Source organism: Colobus angolensis, unplaced genomic scaffold (genome assembly GCF_000951035.1).
Source record: "Colobus angolensis palliatus isolate OR3802 unplaced genomic scaffold, Cang.pa_1.0 Scaffold136, whole genome shotgun sequence".
NCBI lineage: Eukaryota > Metazoa > Chordata > Mammalia > Primates > Cercopithecidae > Colobus > Colobus angolensis.
Genome location: NW_012114444.1, coordinates 2,307,898 through 2,321,850, shown reverse-complemented (window position 1 = coordinate 2,321,850; position 13,953 = coordinate 2,307,898). Strand labels below are relative to the sequence as shown.

The 13,953-nt window shown below is 63.9% G+C and overlaps 2 protein-coding genes and 1 long non-coding RNA gene across 9 annotated transcripts in view; 1 reads left to right on the top strand and 2 right to left on the bottom strand.

The window, feature by feature from the left end:
• The first annotated feature begins 6 nt into the window (after positions 1-6).
• ADRM1 (adhesion regulating molecule 1) lies at positions 7-5,318 on the top strand. Of its 7 annotated transcripts, XM_011934485.1 has the most exons (9): positions 35-312; positions 923-1,039; positions 2,638-2,761; positions 3,109-3,195; positions 3,828-3,909; positions 4,058-4,290; positions 4,479-4,636; positions 4,826-4,928; positions 5,113-5,318. In XM_011934485.1, exons 1-9 carry the CDS (start codon positions 100-102, stop codon positions 5,217-5,219), a joined length of 1,224 nt encoding a protein of 407 aa, XP_011789875.1. In that variant the 5' UTR covers positions 35-99; the 3' UTR covers positions 5,220-5,318. The 7 variants fall into 7 exon arrangements, with proteins under 7 accessions (XP_011789876.1, XP_011789871.1, XP_011789875.1 ...); XM_011934486.1 differs by lacking the exon at positions 923-1,039 and having other exon boundaries at positions 7-312; XM_011934484.1 differs by having other exon boundaries at positions 4,826-5,318.
• LOC105506380 lies at positions 1,873-2,766 on the bottom strand. Its single transcript, XR_001000917.1, has 2 exons — positions 2,480-2,766; positions 1,873-2,261 (listed from the first exon to the last, which is right to left on the bottom strand). It is a non-coding gene; the product is annotated as an uncharacterized LOC105506380 (long non-coding RNA).
• Positions 5,319-5,504: 186 nt separating the features above from the next.
• The window catches only part of LAMA5 (laminin, alpha 5), a gene marked incomplete at its 5' end in the record, with an annotated part of 118,791 nt that continues 110,342 nt past the window's right edge, over positions 5,505-13,953 (bottom strand). Inside the window, 27 exon segments of the mRNA XM_011934548.1 lie at positions 5,505-5,911; positions 6,097-6,216; positions 6,376-6,469; positions 6,566-6,699; positions 6,807-6,960; positions 7,057-7,221; positions 7,291-7,483; positions 7,550-7,695; positions 7,789-7,924; positions 8,002-8,169; positions 8,305-8,435; positions 8,558-8,701; positions 8,783-8,915; positions 9,037-9,185; positions 9,293-9,415; positions 9,493-9,655; positions 9,727-9,860; positions 10,049-10,202; positions 10,396-10,532; positions 10,633-10,803; positions 10,877-11,025; positions 11,113-11,292; positions 12,020-12,130; positions 12,726-12,828; positions 12,937-13,078; positions 13,417-13,571; positions 13,737-13,853. Of these exon segments, the coding sequence (XP_011789938.1) occupies positions 5,772-5,911; positions 6,097-6,216; positions 6,376-6,469; positions 6,566-6,699; positions 6,807-6,960; positions 7,057-7,221; positions 7,291-7,483; positions 7,550-7,695; positions 7,789-7,924; positions 8,002-8,169; positions 8,305-8,435; positions 8,558-8,701; positions 8,783-8,915; positions 9,037-9,185; positions 9,293-9,415; positions 9,493-9,655; positions 9,727-9,860; positions 10,049-10,202; positions 10,396-10,532; positions 10,633-10,803; positions 10,877-11,025; positions 11,113-11,292; positions 12,020-12,130; positions 12,726-12,828; positions 12,937-13,078; positions 13,417-13,571; positions 13,737-13,853 (3,846 nt within the window).

Genomic DNA, 13,953 nt, shown 5'->3' with positions numbered 1-13,953 from the left:
CGCCGGCCCCCTGCTCCCAAACACCCCGGGGGGCGGAAGCTTGCCGGACCGCGGGCGACCGTGGCCGCCGCGTCTCAGCGTCGTCTCCGCGCTTTCAGGATGACGACCTCAGGCGCGCTCTTCCCGAGCCTGGTGCCAGGCTCTCGGGGCGCCTCCAACAAGTACCTGGTGGAGTTTCGGGCGGGAAAGATGTCCCTGAAGGGGACCACCGTAACCCCGGATAAGCGGAAAGGGCTGGTGTACATTCAGCAGACGGACGACTCGCTTATTCACTTCTGCTGGAAGGACAGGACGTCCGGGAACGTGGAAGACGTGAGTGTCCCAGAGCCGCAACAGCGGGACAGGCGACTTCTCGGGCCCTCGGAGTCCTCGCTTTGGAGTTCGCGGTGGGGACTTGGCCGCATCTGGGGACCGCTCGTGAGGCCGTCAGCGGCTGCCCTGCTGTTGGGTCGTCCTGGTTTCCGCGATGACAGGGGCGTCTCGGCCACTGTGTATCTTGCACTTTCCGTGTGAGGTGCCTGGGGTTGGAGGTGTGCCCCTGGAGAGCCTGGAGCGCTCTGCCTGGCCGCTGCACTCAGTCTTCTTCTTTGTTCTTCAGACTTTAAGCTGTTCTTTGTTACATTTGAGAGCAGTTCAGAGTTGACCTTCTAACTACTCTAGGAATGTTCCCAACACGTCTCAGAAACCCTGTTGCTATCTGAAAGGCCCATTTCCCTGCTGTCTCCCCCGCGCCTTGCCTTTCATGGGCTGTCTCTGACCCTGGCTTCTCCACCTGGTGGAGACCCTGCCAGCGAGGGATCTGGCGGCTTAGCTGCCTCTTGTGCACCCCACCCCGTTGGACCCAGGGCCCGGCATGCTCTCCTGAGACTGGGCGCAGTGATGCCATCTGCACCGCTGACTCTCTCTTCCTCTGGCTTGCCAGGACTTGATCATCTTCCCTGACGACTGTGAGTTCAAGCGGGTGCCGCAGTGCCCCAGCGGGAGGGTCTACGTGCTGAAGTTCAAGGCAGGGTCCAAGCGGCTTTTCTTCTGGATGCAGGTACGGGGCAGGTCTTGGGGATTTCCCTTTTTGTTGCCCTGTGATTCAGTTAGGAACTTGCTTGCAGTGTGGTGCAATTGGCTGTTACAAACCAGCGGGCACCGGCCACACGGCCTGAAATGCCACCTCAGGACTGTGGTGCATGTTCCCTGGGGCCGAGGTCCTCTCCCAGAGTGCGGAGGCTCCAGGCTGGGCTGCGGGTACCCAATTGCGGTGTGGAATTTCCAGGCAGGCAGACATGCTGACCCTGGTTCCAGCGATGCCCAGTGCCCTCTCTCTGCCCCTTGCCGTGGGTCACTGAGGCCCCCGCAGCAGAGGCAGGGGCTCCTGTGTGGCTCACAGAAACGAAGCATCCTCCTCTCACTCTCCACAGCCCTGCCCCTTCCCTGGCAGTGTGTCCTGGAGGCCAGGGGTATCAGTGCCCAGGGTTTCTCTTACCCACAGCTGCAGAGCGTCCGTTGGGTCCAGAGGCCGTTGCTCATTCTGCCGTCTGTCTGACCATGGAGCTTGTTGCCGTTTTTGTGCTGTTACAGGCAGTGTTGCAGAGAATTGCCTGGTGCACAGATTTTTTTCCATAAGCCAGTATAATCTGTAGGTGAAAACTGGTGGCGGGCCTGTGGTCAGAAAGCCTGTGCCTGCTTTTGCAGTGTGGAGAGAGAATGCCATGCTGTCTGCCAGAGGTGGAGCCAGCTGTCCCCACCCCCAACCTCGGCCCTTCCGAGAGCAAGGGTGGCCCTGTCTGAGAGGCCTCTGTGGGGCGGATGGTCCATGTTGCTGCTCAGCCCTGCAGGTGCTGTGCATGTGGCCTGGGAAAGGAACGGCACAGCCGAGTTCCAATTACACTTTATTTGCAAACACAGATGGGGGCACAGTTTGCCACGTGCTGGTGTAGAACGTGTTTTCCACAATTTTGCCAACAAATAGTGTCCAATTGTTACCACTCTCTCCCCTTTTCTTCCCGATTTTCCTGTCGATGACTTTTAAGTCCCCTGTCCCCGCTTTGCCATGAGGTCAGGGACTCCCAGTGTCCCTGGCGCCCTGCCGCCTCCATAGCCCTTCGCGGTGTGCGTGGGTGCTCTGCTCCAGCTCTGTGTGCTCGCAGGTCGATGCTTCTGGCCCTGGTCTGTGCACGTGTGAGCACGCACACGTGTGCTCGATTGTGAGGGCCTGCCGTGGCTCTGGGCTGTGGTGTGTGCCGAGCGGGCCAGTTCGCTGCCTTCCACTGGTTGAAGGAAGGAGACGGGTGTATAAAGAACCACACCCCAGAGGGCGAGAGGGTGAGAGGGCTTGGCTTGGCTTGGCAGCGGCTAAGTGCCTTCGGAGCCCTAGGCTCCCCATCTGTGAAATGGGCAGAGGGGGACAGGGCACACCCAGGATTGCGGCAGACTGGGACAAGGCACGGAGCATCATGCTCAGAAGGCACCACTGCCATCCCCTCACCTGCTGGGCTGAGTCCTGTCTCCTCAGCACTGTGTAGCCAGGCACATGCGCCTGTGCCTCTCAGGTCCCTCACCTGTAAGCCAGCTCAGAGGATGGCTGTGGTGGCCCTCAGAGTGAGCTGGCACCGGCTCCTGCCCTTATGTGCCCTTTCTCTGCAGGAACCCAAGACGGACCAGGATGAGGAGCACTGCCGGAAAGTCAACGAGTATCTGAACAACCCCCCAATGCCTGGGGCGCTGGGGGCGAGCGGGAGCAGCGGCCACGAGCTCTCTGCGCTGGGCGGTAACTGTCAGCTCTGTCACGGGAGCTCAGGGTTTCCTGGGAGGCCGGAGTCTACTGTGGGCGGCTCGCTCCCTCAGCGCAGGTTGTTGGGAAGTGGAAATAGAAGATTCTAAATTAAGACCCTGTTAGCGCCCTGGGTCACTCCCCGGTCCCATCTTCATGGGGTAGGACGGGTCTGTGTCCCACCGTTGCCTCACTTCAAGTGGTGCCGCCTGTAGAGTTCGGAGGCAGCCGAGTGGGGTGCTCAGCAGAGGCCCAGGCAGCACTGTGGGGCTGGCCGGGGCGGTGCTGTGGGGCCGGCGTGGATCTGGCTGGGCCAAGCCCCCCTGAGCTGCAGTGTTTTCCAGGTGAGGGCGGCCTGCAGAGCCTGCTGGGGAACATGAGCCACAGTCAGCTCATGCAGCTCATCGGACCAGCCGGCCTCGGAGGACTGGGTAACGTGCGCCACCCGGGCGCTCAGGCAGCTTCCACTGGGAATGCTTTGAGGCCCTGTCTCTGTTTCCTTTCAACTTTTGCTAACTGCCTAGTGTCGCAGAACCTGTGTCTGCAAGCTGGTTTCCCTTTGGGAATGTGCTTGTTTGCCTGTGGCTAGAGCTGGGTAGGCGCGGGCTTCTGGGCCCCTGGTAAGGACCCCAGCTGGGTACTTCAGAGGAGGGTGGCTGGCTGAGCGGTGGGGCTGGAGGACTGGAGGGAGCTGGGGTTCCTGCCCTGGGTCCCCTGGCCCCACATGGCTGCCTGCCTGCTGCTAGTTCATCGAGTACAGACCCGTGTGCTTGGCCCTTCACAAATACTTGTCCCTTTGGGTGGGATCTGGACTGAATCTGCTTTTAATCTAAGCACATGAATTGTGTAATGGGATGGAACGGAAGCGACCTTGCTTCCAGAACACAGCTGCAAGTGTCCGCCCGCCCCCACCACCCGCAGCTCCTCCAGGCCTGTGGGCCCCATCACCCCGCTTGCTCTTGGCTTTAGTGTTGGGAATTCCTCCTCCTCTGGCTTGGGGAGGGGCAGGCTCTTCCCGGTGGGCTAGAGGGCATAAGAGCTCGCGTTTCCTTGTCCCACGCAGGTGGGCTGGGGGCCCTGACTGGACCCGGCCTGGCCAGCTTACTGGGGAGCAGCGGGCCTCCAGGGAGCAGCTCCTCCTCCAGGTGAGCCTCATCGCTCCAGCCCCGCCACGCGGGTGCCACAGTGTTAGGGAGGGACGGCGGGGAATCCTAGCCTGGCACCTTGGACCCTGCGAGTAGGCCCTGCTGTGTGGGGGCATGTCCGCTCCAGCGGTGCCCTCTCTCTCCACAGCTCCCGGAGTCAGTCGGCAGCGGTCACCCCGTCCTCCACCACCTCTTCCACCCGTGCCACCCCAGCTCCTTCTGCTCCAGCAGCTGCCTCAGCAACTAGCCCGAGCCCTGCGCCCAGTTCCGGGAACGGAGCCAGCACGGCAGCCAGCCCGACCCAGCCCATCCAGCTGAGCGACCTCCAGAGCATCCTGGCCACGATGAACGTACCGGCTGGGCCAGCGGGTGGCCAGCAAGGTAACACGTGCTGTCGCCCGGAGCTGGGGGGCACGGGGCCTGCTGACCCTGGCAAGCTGACCTTCCAAGGCGCCTGCCTCTTGTGCGTGCCTGGGGTGCTGGGGCCGTGGGCTGAGCCCCTGCTTGCATACCCTCCATGTGGGCACTTAGGCTGGCATCGAGCTGATGGCCGTGTTCTTGTGTCCCAGTGGACCTGGCCAGTGTGCTGACGCCAGAGATCATGGCTCCCATCCTCGCCAACGCGGACGTCCAGGAGCGCCTGCTTCCCTACTTGCCATCTGGGGAGTCACTGCCGCAGACCGCGGAAGAGATCCAGAACACCCTGACCTCGCCCCAGTTCCAGCAGGTAGAGGCCAGGCCCAGGGTGCCCTCCGCAGTGTGCGCAGGGAGCGGGCAGGAGGGAGGAAGAGGCCCTGCCCCACCTTCACCGTTGCCGTGCCTCGTGTGCCCGACCCACAGAGCTGGCAGCTCAGCAGTGCGGCCCTGGGGCGCAGCCCAGGGTGGAGCTCAGCCCTCGCCTGGCTCTTCCTTGCAGGCCCTGGGCATGTTCAGCGCAGCCTTGGCCTCGGGGCAGCTGGGCCCCCTCATGTGCCAGTTCGGTCTGCCTGCGGAGGCCGTGGAGGCCGCCAACAAGGGCGGTAAGTGGCTGTGCCTGCACCTCCGGGCCAGAGGCAGAGGCAGGGTCCATTCGTGTCCCCCTGGATTTGCAGAAGTGGGGCTGAGGGGGCAAAGGTCACAGCCCTTCTGCCCTTGATCCCATCGCTTTGATCCCCAGTTCTGGGCAAGGGTTAGACACCACCTTGTGTCTTTAACGTGTTCTAGATGTGGAAGCGTTTGCCAAAGCCATGCAGAACAACGCCAAGCCCGAGCAGAAAGAAGGCGACACGAAGGACAAGAAGGACGAAGAGGAGGACATGAGCCTGGACTGAGCCACGCGCCGTCCTCTGAGGGACTGACTCGGCGCTTGCAGTGCGTTGCACAGCCTCACCTCCCACCCAGATAATAAAGTCTTTTCTTTTACCCGCCAACGTCTCCTTTCTTTTGCCCAAAGGAGTTTTGGCTGGACAGATGCTAGCGTGAGGAGCTGCTGTAGGATCCCAGAGAAACTTACTGGACCTAACGATGGAAAACGGTCACCCCAGGAAGAGTCTGGTGCCTCCGTCCAGGCCAATTCCAGACCTGTCTTGAGACTCCATTTTTAAGTCAATATTCAGTTACACAGAAGTTACTTTTTAATTTTTTTAAGGAGGAACCAGCGATTACAAATGTCTCACAATTAAAAATAGGTGGAAGGGCCAAGTATAAAAACATTTTGCAGTATTTTATTCTTTCATTTAAAAAGATATAACTTAAACCATCTCCAGAAACAAGATCTGTCACCCATAGAGCCTAGAATCCCAATAAACACCTATGAGGTGAGCACAGGGCAGTGAGAGGAGTCACCTGCAGGGGCCTGACCGGAGGCCGGGGTTGGCAGTGCCCTAGGTGGCTGGGCAGCCACTGGCCCCCACTGCCCCGTGGACCTCTGCAGAGCGAGTCATGGTGACGGGGGACCGGTTCACTGCCAGCCGCCTCATGCAGCCACGGTAGGCGGGGGTCCAGGGCTGCATGGCCATGGGCTCTGGGGGCACAAGGAAGATGGAAAAAGGCTGGTTGGAGGGCACCTTGGGACCCACAGGCCCTTCCCAGACATACGTCCCCCACCCAGCCTCTTGTTCCACACCACAGGAGGGTGGGAGGGGGTGGGTGACCCAGCCTCTAGTCCTGAGGGGCAGCTTCCCCACGCTTGATCGAGGCTGCACTCACCAGGCAGCCCCCCGAGGTGCAGAGGGGCTGGGGCAGCAGCCGCAGCCGCCAGCGAGGGGCCCACAGTGTGGTTGCTCTGTGCGTCCACCTCCAGCCGGAGCACGTTCCCGCCTTTCATCACTGTGGGAGAAGGTGGACTCCTGAGGCCGGGGAGTCGCCAGCCAGGCCTCTCTCCAACCCTGAAAGCAGCTGCCCCACCCCGAGTCCCGCGTGACTCCCGTGCTGCAGAAGGGTGGGGGTGGGGCTGGCAGAGTGCCCTGGCCACAGGAGGGGCCTCACCTGCCAGCCGGTGCCACTGGCCGTCACACAGCACCGAGGGGCGGGCCACTGACGTGGAGAACTCCCCCGCTCCATCGTCCGCCCGCACCAGGACCTGGCGGGGTAGGGAGGGAGGGTCAGGGCATGCCCCCAAGGTCACCAGAATGGAGAGGCAAACCCTGCCCTGGTGTGCCACCCCTGCCAGGCTTACTTGCTTCTCAGTCACCTGCAGCTGCAAATAGGGGGGTGTCTGGGCCTGGCCCAAGTGGAAGATCAGGCCGGTGACTGCCAGGGGCCGCACCTCCAGTTCCAGGCCCACGTCAGGCAGTGTAGCTCCTGGGAGGTCTGCAGGGAGAGGCTGTGATAGAGAAGGAAGGGGGAGCCCCTCCCCAGAACTTCCCGGAGCCCCCTGCCCTGCCCTGCTGGGACCTGGGATGCCAGCACCCACAGACCTAAAGTGATAACTCCCCCGCTGCCTGGGAAGAACAGGCCCGCCTCCAGGGGGCCCGAGATGCAGGGTGTGACCCCTGCCATCCGTGTGGGGGCCCCCAGGGGCTTCCCGTGCAGCCTCAGTCTCTTCACACAGCCGCTGAACCCGACAGCCACCTACGGGGAGCAGACGGGGCAGGGATCAGGGCCCAGGGCAGCTGAAAGGGGTGAACAGTGGGTGAGGAGTGAGGGCCGGGGCAAGATGGTTCTCACCGGAAGTTTGGAGCTGTGGCTGCTGGCCGGGAGGCCCCCCACAAAGAGGGTGTGGGGCTGGGGGTGCTCTGCCCCCTGGTGCTGCCGGCGTGGCCCCTCCTGGCTCCAGGCCCGGGCCCCGTCCATCACGAGCAGGATCCGGTTCTTCTCCCAGCGCACGGAGACCTGGGGGCAGGAGGCGGGTCAGGGTAGGGCCGCCAGGCCCTGCCCACCTTCCTTCTTCTCGGCCCATACCTTGTGCCAGTGGCCAGGCCGGGAGCGCTGGCGGCTCTGCGCGCGAAGCCGAGTCCCAAGGCCTTCCATCTGTGCGACGAAGTGTCCGTTGCTCAGGAAGAGTGCCAGGGAGGGGCTGCTGGGCCTCAGGCTCGCAGCGAAGAGCAGGAGACCATGCGGGCTTCGCGGGAGGACGTGCATGGAGAGGCTGGGCCTGGAAGCGGAGCTGGCGTCAGCCTGCGCGGCCCCCTCAGCCCACCCCAGCTGTGTCTGGCCTTACCAGTTCCTATGTGGGGCCAGGATGCCCACAAACTCCAGGTGACTGGACAGGGAACCCCCAAACTGGTAGGTGTCTCGGGTGGTCCTGAGGTGTGGGGGCAGCATGCAGGCGGGATCCTGGGTGGGCTGACGACTGCGGCGGGAGGCCTGGGGGCATGGATGGTGAATGCAGGGGCTGCCCGCACAGGGGCCACCCTTCCAGCCACCCCAGCTCTGCCCACTCACCCCTGGGGCGCCCACCTTCCGGGCGGCGGTCTGCAGTCCTCTAGGCCCCAGGTCCAGGGTCTGGGCCTGCAGGGCGGGTGCACAGCCTGTGCTCACGTTGATGCTGCCCAGGTTCTGCTGCAGGTCGAATACACGCTGTGGGCCCAGGAGCCTGTGCAGGGCGGGCAGGCGGTCAGCAGCTGCAGAAGGCCAACTGGGGCCTCGCCCCCAAGTGCCCGCCAGGCTCACCGCCGCACGAAGATGTTGCTTATGCAGCCACTGAAGTGAAAGGTGTCAGGCTCAGGCAGGCCTCCCAGGAAGAGACTCGGGGGCCCCTCAGGCTGCGGCTGGGGCTCTGGGGGTGGTCCCCGGTGGGGCTTCATCTGCTGGAGCTGGTCGTCAACATAGAGCCAGACCCTGGGGGGCGGGAGGCCGGAGGCTCGGTTCTTCCGCACCCTGCCCACCCCCACCTCAGAGGAGACAGAGGTCCAGGCAAGTGCAGGCGGGCGTCCCTCCAGACCTTCATAATGAGGGCCCAGCGGCCGGGCTCACCCTGTGGCATTGCTGTAGAAGGCGACGTAATGGGGGGCGCCATCGGCGAAGCCCCCCTCAGCTATCACTTCAGTTCTCAGGAGCTGTAGGGTCACATGGCCCTGCCGCAGGGACACCTGGCATGGCCCATCCTGGGGACAGCAGCCAGGTCAGCTGGCCAGCCTGGGGACCCAGACTCATTCCAACCACCCCAGTCCTGACTGCCCCGACGGCCGCTGCGGGTTGGGGAGAGGGCACGGGTGTGAGGTCTCACCGGGGATGCCCGGTAGTAGAGCAGGGCACTGTCCTGGGCACTGTGGAAGCCAAAGCCGGAGTAGACGTCGCCAGTGAGGGGCGCCACGTTCGAGAGCGCCAGGTGAAGGAAGCCGTGGCCATGGAAAGTCATGGCGCGCCCCACCTGTGGGGAGGCTGTCCCTGAGTGCCCGCAGGTACCACTGCATGTCCACAGATGCCACCCCCAGCGGGGAGGGCTGCTCACCAGCAGATCAGCGGTGCAGCCGGCGCTCACGCCTGTCGTGTTCAGCCGCTTGAGGTCCACATACTTGCCCAGGGCCTTGATCCCTTTGACGCAGCCACGGACTGAGCCTCCCATGGGGAAAAGCCGTCGCAGGCTGCGGGGACGCGGGGATGCGGGGACACGGGGACACGGGGATGTGGGTCAGGGCGCCGCCTCTGAGCCCAGCCTACCGCCCCGACAGCCTGGCCTCGGAGCCCCAGCTGCACAGTGCTCACCTCGGGGGCAGCTGGTCGGGCGGCGCGCCCCCCAGGTAGTAGGCGTCGGCCAGTTCCAGAGCATTGTCCTGCTCCACGCTGAACACCGTGGCCCGCTCCACACGCACCAGCACACGCTTGCGGCTGCCCCCCAGCAGGAACACCTGGATCTGCAGGACCAGTGCAGGCTCCAGGGCCAGCTGTGTCCCCGTGGCATGCCCTGCCCCCATCGTCCCACCTCCTCTCCCTGCCACCCTGGTCCCCACCCTGGCCCTACCGCCTTGCTGGCTGAGGTCAGGGGCGGTGGGGTCTGCAGTGGGACAGCCTCTCTCAGGCCGGCGCCAAAGTCATACAGCAGCACGAGGCTGCCTTCTCGCACGGCCAAGCACAGGAACTGGCTCTGCAGAAACAGGGCAGGGTTAGTGTGGGGCAGGATCAGTGCAAGGGGGGACGGCGGGACAGGTGTGCCCGGCACACCTGCTGCTTCAGGAAGAAGAGGACCCCACTGTAGGACACGAGTCGCAGCTCCTGTTCGAAGCGCTTGGTGGTGCTGATCTGACCATCGAAGCTGATGCGGGCAAAACCGGTGCCATCCAGGTAGGAGCCGTCCGTGAGCCACGGGTCCCCGGTCGACTTGGAGCTGCAGGTCAGAGGTTCTGGGGTCAGCGGAGGGTGGGGTGGGTGGAGACGGGGAGGGCAGGCCACACGCACCGGGCACAAGGCCTGTCCACAGCCGTGTCCAGCTGGAAGGTCCTCTCGAAGTTGTAGAGGCTGACCACCTCCTCGTTCAGCGTGTCCATCTCGATGCAGCCCCGGTAGCCAGGGAAGCGAAGCAGGGGAGGGGGCTGTGGGCACAGGGCTGGGTCAGGGCACCTGGCCTGAGGCATCTCCCCTCCAGGATGGACCAAGGGGACTTCAGACTACAGCAGGACGGACTGATGCGAGATACCAAGAGAACCCACGGCTCTCCAGGACACAAGTGACTTGGGGCTGTGGAGCCCCTCCCAGGCTGCCCCCAGCCAGGCGGGCTCACCGTGAAGGTACTGGGGTAACCCCCGACGTAGAAGACAAAGTCGTCTGGCCGCAGGTTTAGCAGCCCCTCTGCCCCAGGGGCCACTGTGTCACCCTTGGTTTCCTGGATCATCTGTCTCTCCACTGTGACAGACATGTGGCCAAACTGGAGAGTCCTGAGGGCAGAGGCCAGGGTTGGTGAGTGGGCACGGAGAGGCAAAGGGTGGCGGGTGGGCACGGAGAGGCGAGGGGTGGCGGGTGCGTATGGAGAGGCGAGGGGTAGTGAGTGGGCACAGAGAGGTGAGGGATGGCGAACGGGCATGGGCCCCTGCAGTTGGAGGCATCCGGACTCTCTCCTGGGCCTCCCACCTGTCCAGGCTGACAGCTGCAAACTGCTCCCCAATGTCCTCGTCGATGCTTAGGACTGCAGGGCCCGCCTCGCCCAGCCGATACACCCAGTGCACCTTCTTGTCACGCAGAGACACACCCATGTAGTCCCCAGTGGCCTGTAGCAGCGATAGACACACAGTTGGGACGGGGACCAGGTACCACCCATTTCCAAACAGATGCTGAGCTCGGGCCCCGTCCATCCAGCCAGCCCGGTACCTGGCGGCTGCCCATGTACATCACAAAGTGATCCTCGGTACCCTGCCCAGGCTCGGGCTCTGGGTCCTGCAGGTAGAACGTGAGGGCAGTGTAGGCAGCAAGGTCGGCAAGGTCCCGTGGGGTACGCAGCTGCACCCCTGAGCGCCCGTTGAACTTCATGGGCACCTTGACCTGCGGGGCAGCATCCATCAGCATCCATCACCACCCTCCCTGATGTCCACCTTCCCCTGGGACTCTCACCCACCTTGCTGGCAGCCCCCCGGGCCTGGGCAATAAGCTGCCGCACACGGCCGATGCTGGTGGACAGGACCAGGCTGGCGTTGTGCGCCCCACGGTTCTCCAGGACGCTCAGCTTGGCCAGCAGCTGGGGCAGCGTCTTCTCCAGGGTGGACACTGCACAGAGGGAGGGGTGGCCCTGAGACCTTTGCCCCCCACCCTGCCCCGCCTCCCTCAGGGGCACTGTGAGGGCCATGGGCACACCTGAGCGGCCTGCGTCAAGCACCGCCTGGCCCAGGTCCTGGCCCCGCAGGCCCTCGTACTGGCCCTGCCACCGCTCCACGCTCTCCTGCATGGCCTGCAGCTGGGACTGCACACGGGCGGCCATGTCCTGGGCTTCAGCGGCCACAGCCTTGGCGTGTGCAATCTTCTTGCTTGTCTCATCTGTGGTGGGCAGAGGGCAGGCTCAGCAGAGGTCAGCAGGGACCACTCTGGCTTCATGTCCCCAAGTCCTTTTGTCGGGACAGTAACAGGGACATCCAACCCCCTACAGATCGTGTGAGACCCTCACACCCGCAGTGCAGTACAATCCAAACCCATCCCACCAGACGGCCCCTCCATTCCAGGACAGGCACCCCGCTTCTCAAGCCATAGCTGGTCCATGGACATGTGCCCTGCGTCACCTCCCACCGCCTGGCCCCATCTCTCCTGGGCTTGCTGGGAACAGTCAGCAGCTACAGGCTTCCCTCAGAAACTGGGTGAAGCCACATCATCCTCTGCTCCAAGCCTGAGGGTGCGAGCCCTGGTCCTCACCACGCAAGGTCTTGCCAGCCCCTTGGTTCCAGCCACGCTGACCACTGTGCCCTCCTGGGCGCCCTTCCTGCAGGGTGCGCCCCAATACCCCCGCCCCAGGCCTACAGCCTCCCACCTACACCTCCACTTCTACCCAAAGCACTTCCAAGCCTGCCAGCCTTCTGACGGCTGGGGCTGTTGTGTGCTATCTGCAGCCCTGGCACCTCCCTGGCGGGCGTTCTGTGTCTGGCCCCAGCTGCCCACTGTGGGGGTCTCTTCAGCAGCACAGCGAGCGGTCAGCAGCCACATGTGGCCAACGCCAGTGTCACAGAGCCTCGTGGTCGGCCGGCTGCGGGAGCCGGGCCCAGGCTCCGCGTACCTGTGTCCATGGCAAGCATGGCCTGTGCCGCCTGGATGTGCGCCTCCAGTTGGTCCTTCTTGGCCCGGACATCTCGGAGCTGGGTCCCGGCAGCCTGGAGGGCAGCCCACACTGCGGGGGAGGCAGCTTCAGCTCCCAGGCAGCTTCACCCCCAATATACAAGTGCAGCCCACCTCCACCCTTCTGACCCCAGGAGGACCAAGGCTGACACACAGGCAGACAGACGGACAGGGACACTCAGACATGGAGTCCCTTGGCCTGTGGGGAGGCGTTGAGTCTCAGCGCAGCCTCCATTCCCACTGCAGGCATAGCTGTCCCCATCGTACAGATGAAACAATAGAGGCTCAGAAGAGACAGCCCTCTGGTTCTGGCAGCTTACACCTTTCTCATTGAGCAGCTTGGCACACGTATAGCCCTTGAGTCAGCAGAGCAGAGGCCACGTACCATCTTGCCCTGTGCCCTGTGCCTCAGCTGGTGCCTCAGTGGCAGCCAGTGCCTTGCAGGAGGCTGCTCCTCCCTGGGCTCCCCTGCCGGGCTCCCTGGGGCTGACACACAAGCAGCTGGGGAGCCACCTCCAAAGCCCTCCCACCCCGAACCATCCTGCGGCGACCCACACCCCACGCGTGCATGTGGCTGGGGGCCGAGGGTCCCTGGGAGCTTAGATGTCCAGCAGGCCCGAGGGCCCCCATCGGATCCCAGCACTCACCGAGGCCCAGCCTCCGCTGCTCCTGGAGCACGGCCTCCTCCAGTGCACTGCTGTTTGCCAGGAGCTGCCGGGCTCGGTCCACCAGGCCCTGCCGCACCACTGTCTGTGGATGCAAGGACAGACGGTGGTTCAGACGCGCGGGCCAGGGCTGCGGGAGGTGCAGGCGGTGGCGGTGCTCCTGCGGGGGCTGAGAGGAAGGTAGGGGCCTCACCGCCCACGTGTGGTCTGCCTGCTGCAGGGCCTGGCCAGTGGCGTCCTCGGCAGCCTGCACAGCCTGCAGGATGCGGCTGTAAGCGCTGGAGGCCTCGATGGCCCTCTGGGTAAGGCGGTCCTGGTTGATGTCCAGGATGATGCTGTAGTGGAAGGGAAGGTCGAAGGAGCAGGTAAGCGCGGGCAGGCGCACACCCTCGGCCTGGCTCTCCAGCCTCCTGCGCTCATGGTCAGCCGCGCCCACGCCGCCCGCCCAGTTCCGCCTCTAGGCCTTTGCCCGGGTCTGTCGTCTGCTGGGTGTACTGCTCCTGCCTGCTCCTGTCACTCTGGGCTCCAGCTTGCCATGAGGTTGAGGAAGGCCTGGCTTCTTTGAGGACAACGGCCTCAGCCCCTAGGAGCGTTCCCAAGGCCCTGGGCCCTCCCAAGGCCTAGGCTGCATCCCCAGGGTGGGCCCAGGGCCCCGCCTCTCCTGGCCACGCACCTGGACAGGTTGAGCGCCAGCTGGTCCAGCTGCTGTGCGTGGGCCTCGGCGGCCTCCACCAGACGCAGCTTGCTACCCGCTGGGGAGAAGGTCTGCATCCTCTGCAGCAGTGGGGTCCGAGCCCCGTCCAGGCTGGCGGCGAGACGCTCCAGCTCCTGGAAGTTGAGCGGACTTAGCAGCCCCTCATCCTGCTCACAGCCACCTGATTCATGACCCTGAGGGTGGGCTCTGCACACAAGTGCGCACACAAAGCTGCCCATGGGCCTGGGAGGGAGTTGGCCATGGATGGGGTGGTGACAGGGGCCAGGGGCTGCACTCACCTCCTTGGCCTGGTCCAGGCTGTGCAGCAATCTGAAGACACTGGCCAGGGTGTCGCTAGCTGCATGCAGAGTGGCCTTCAGGGTGGCATTGTCCCGGGACAGCTCCTGCTTCCTTTGCTGAAGGCAATGCAGGGGAGTTGGGGACAATGAAGGGTAAAAAAAGATTAAAGGATGTGATGGGGTGGGCAGTGGGGCAGGGAAGGGAGAAGAAAAGGGG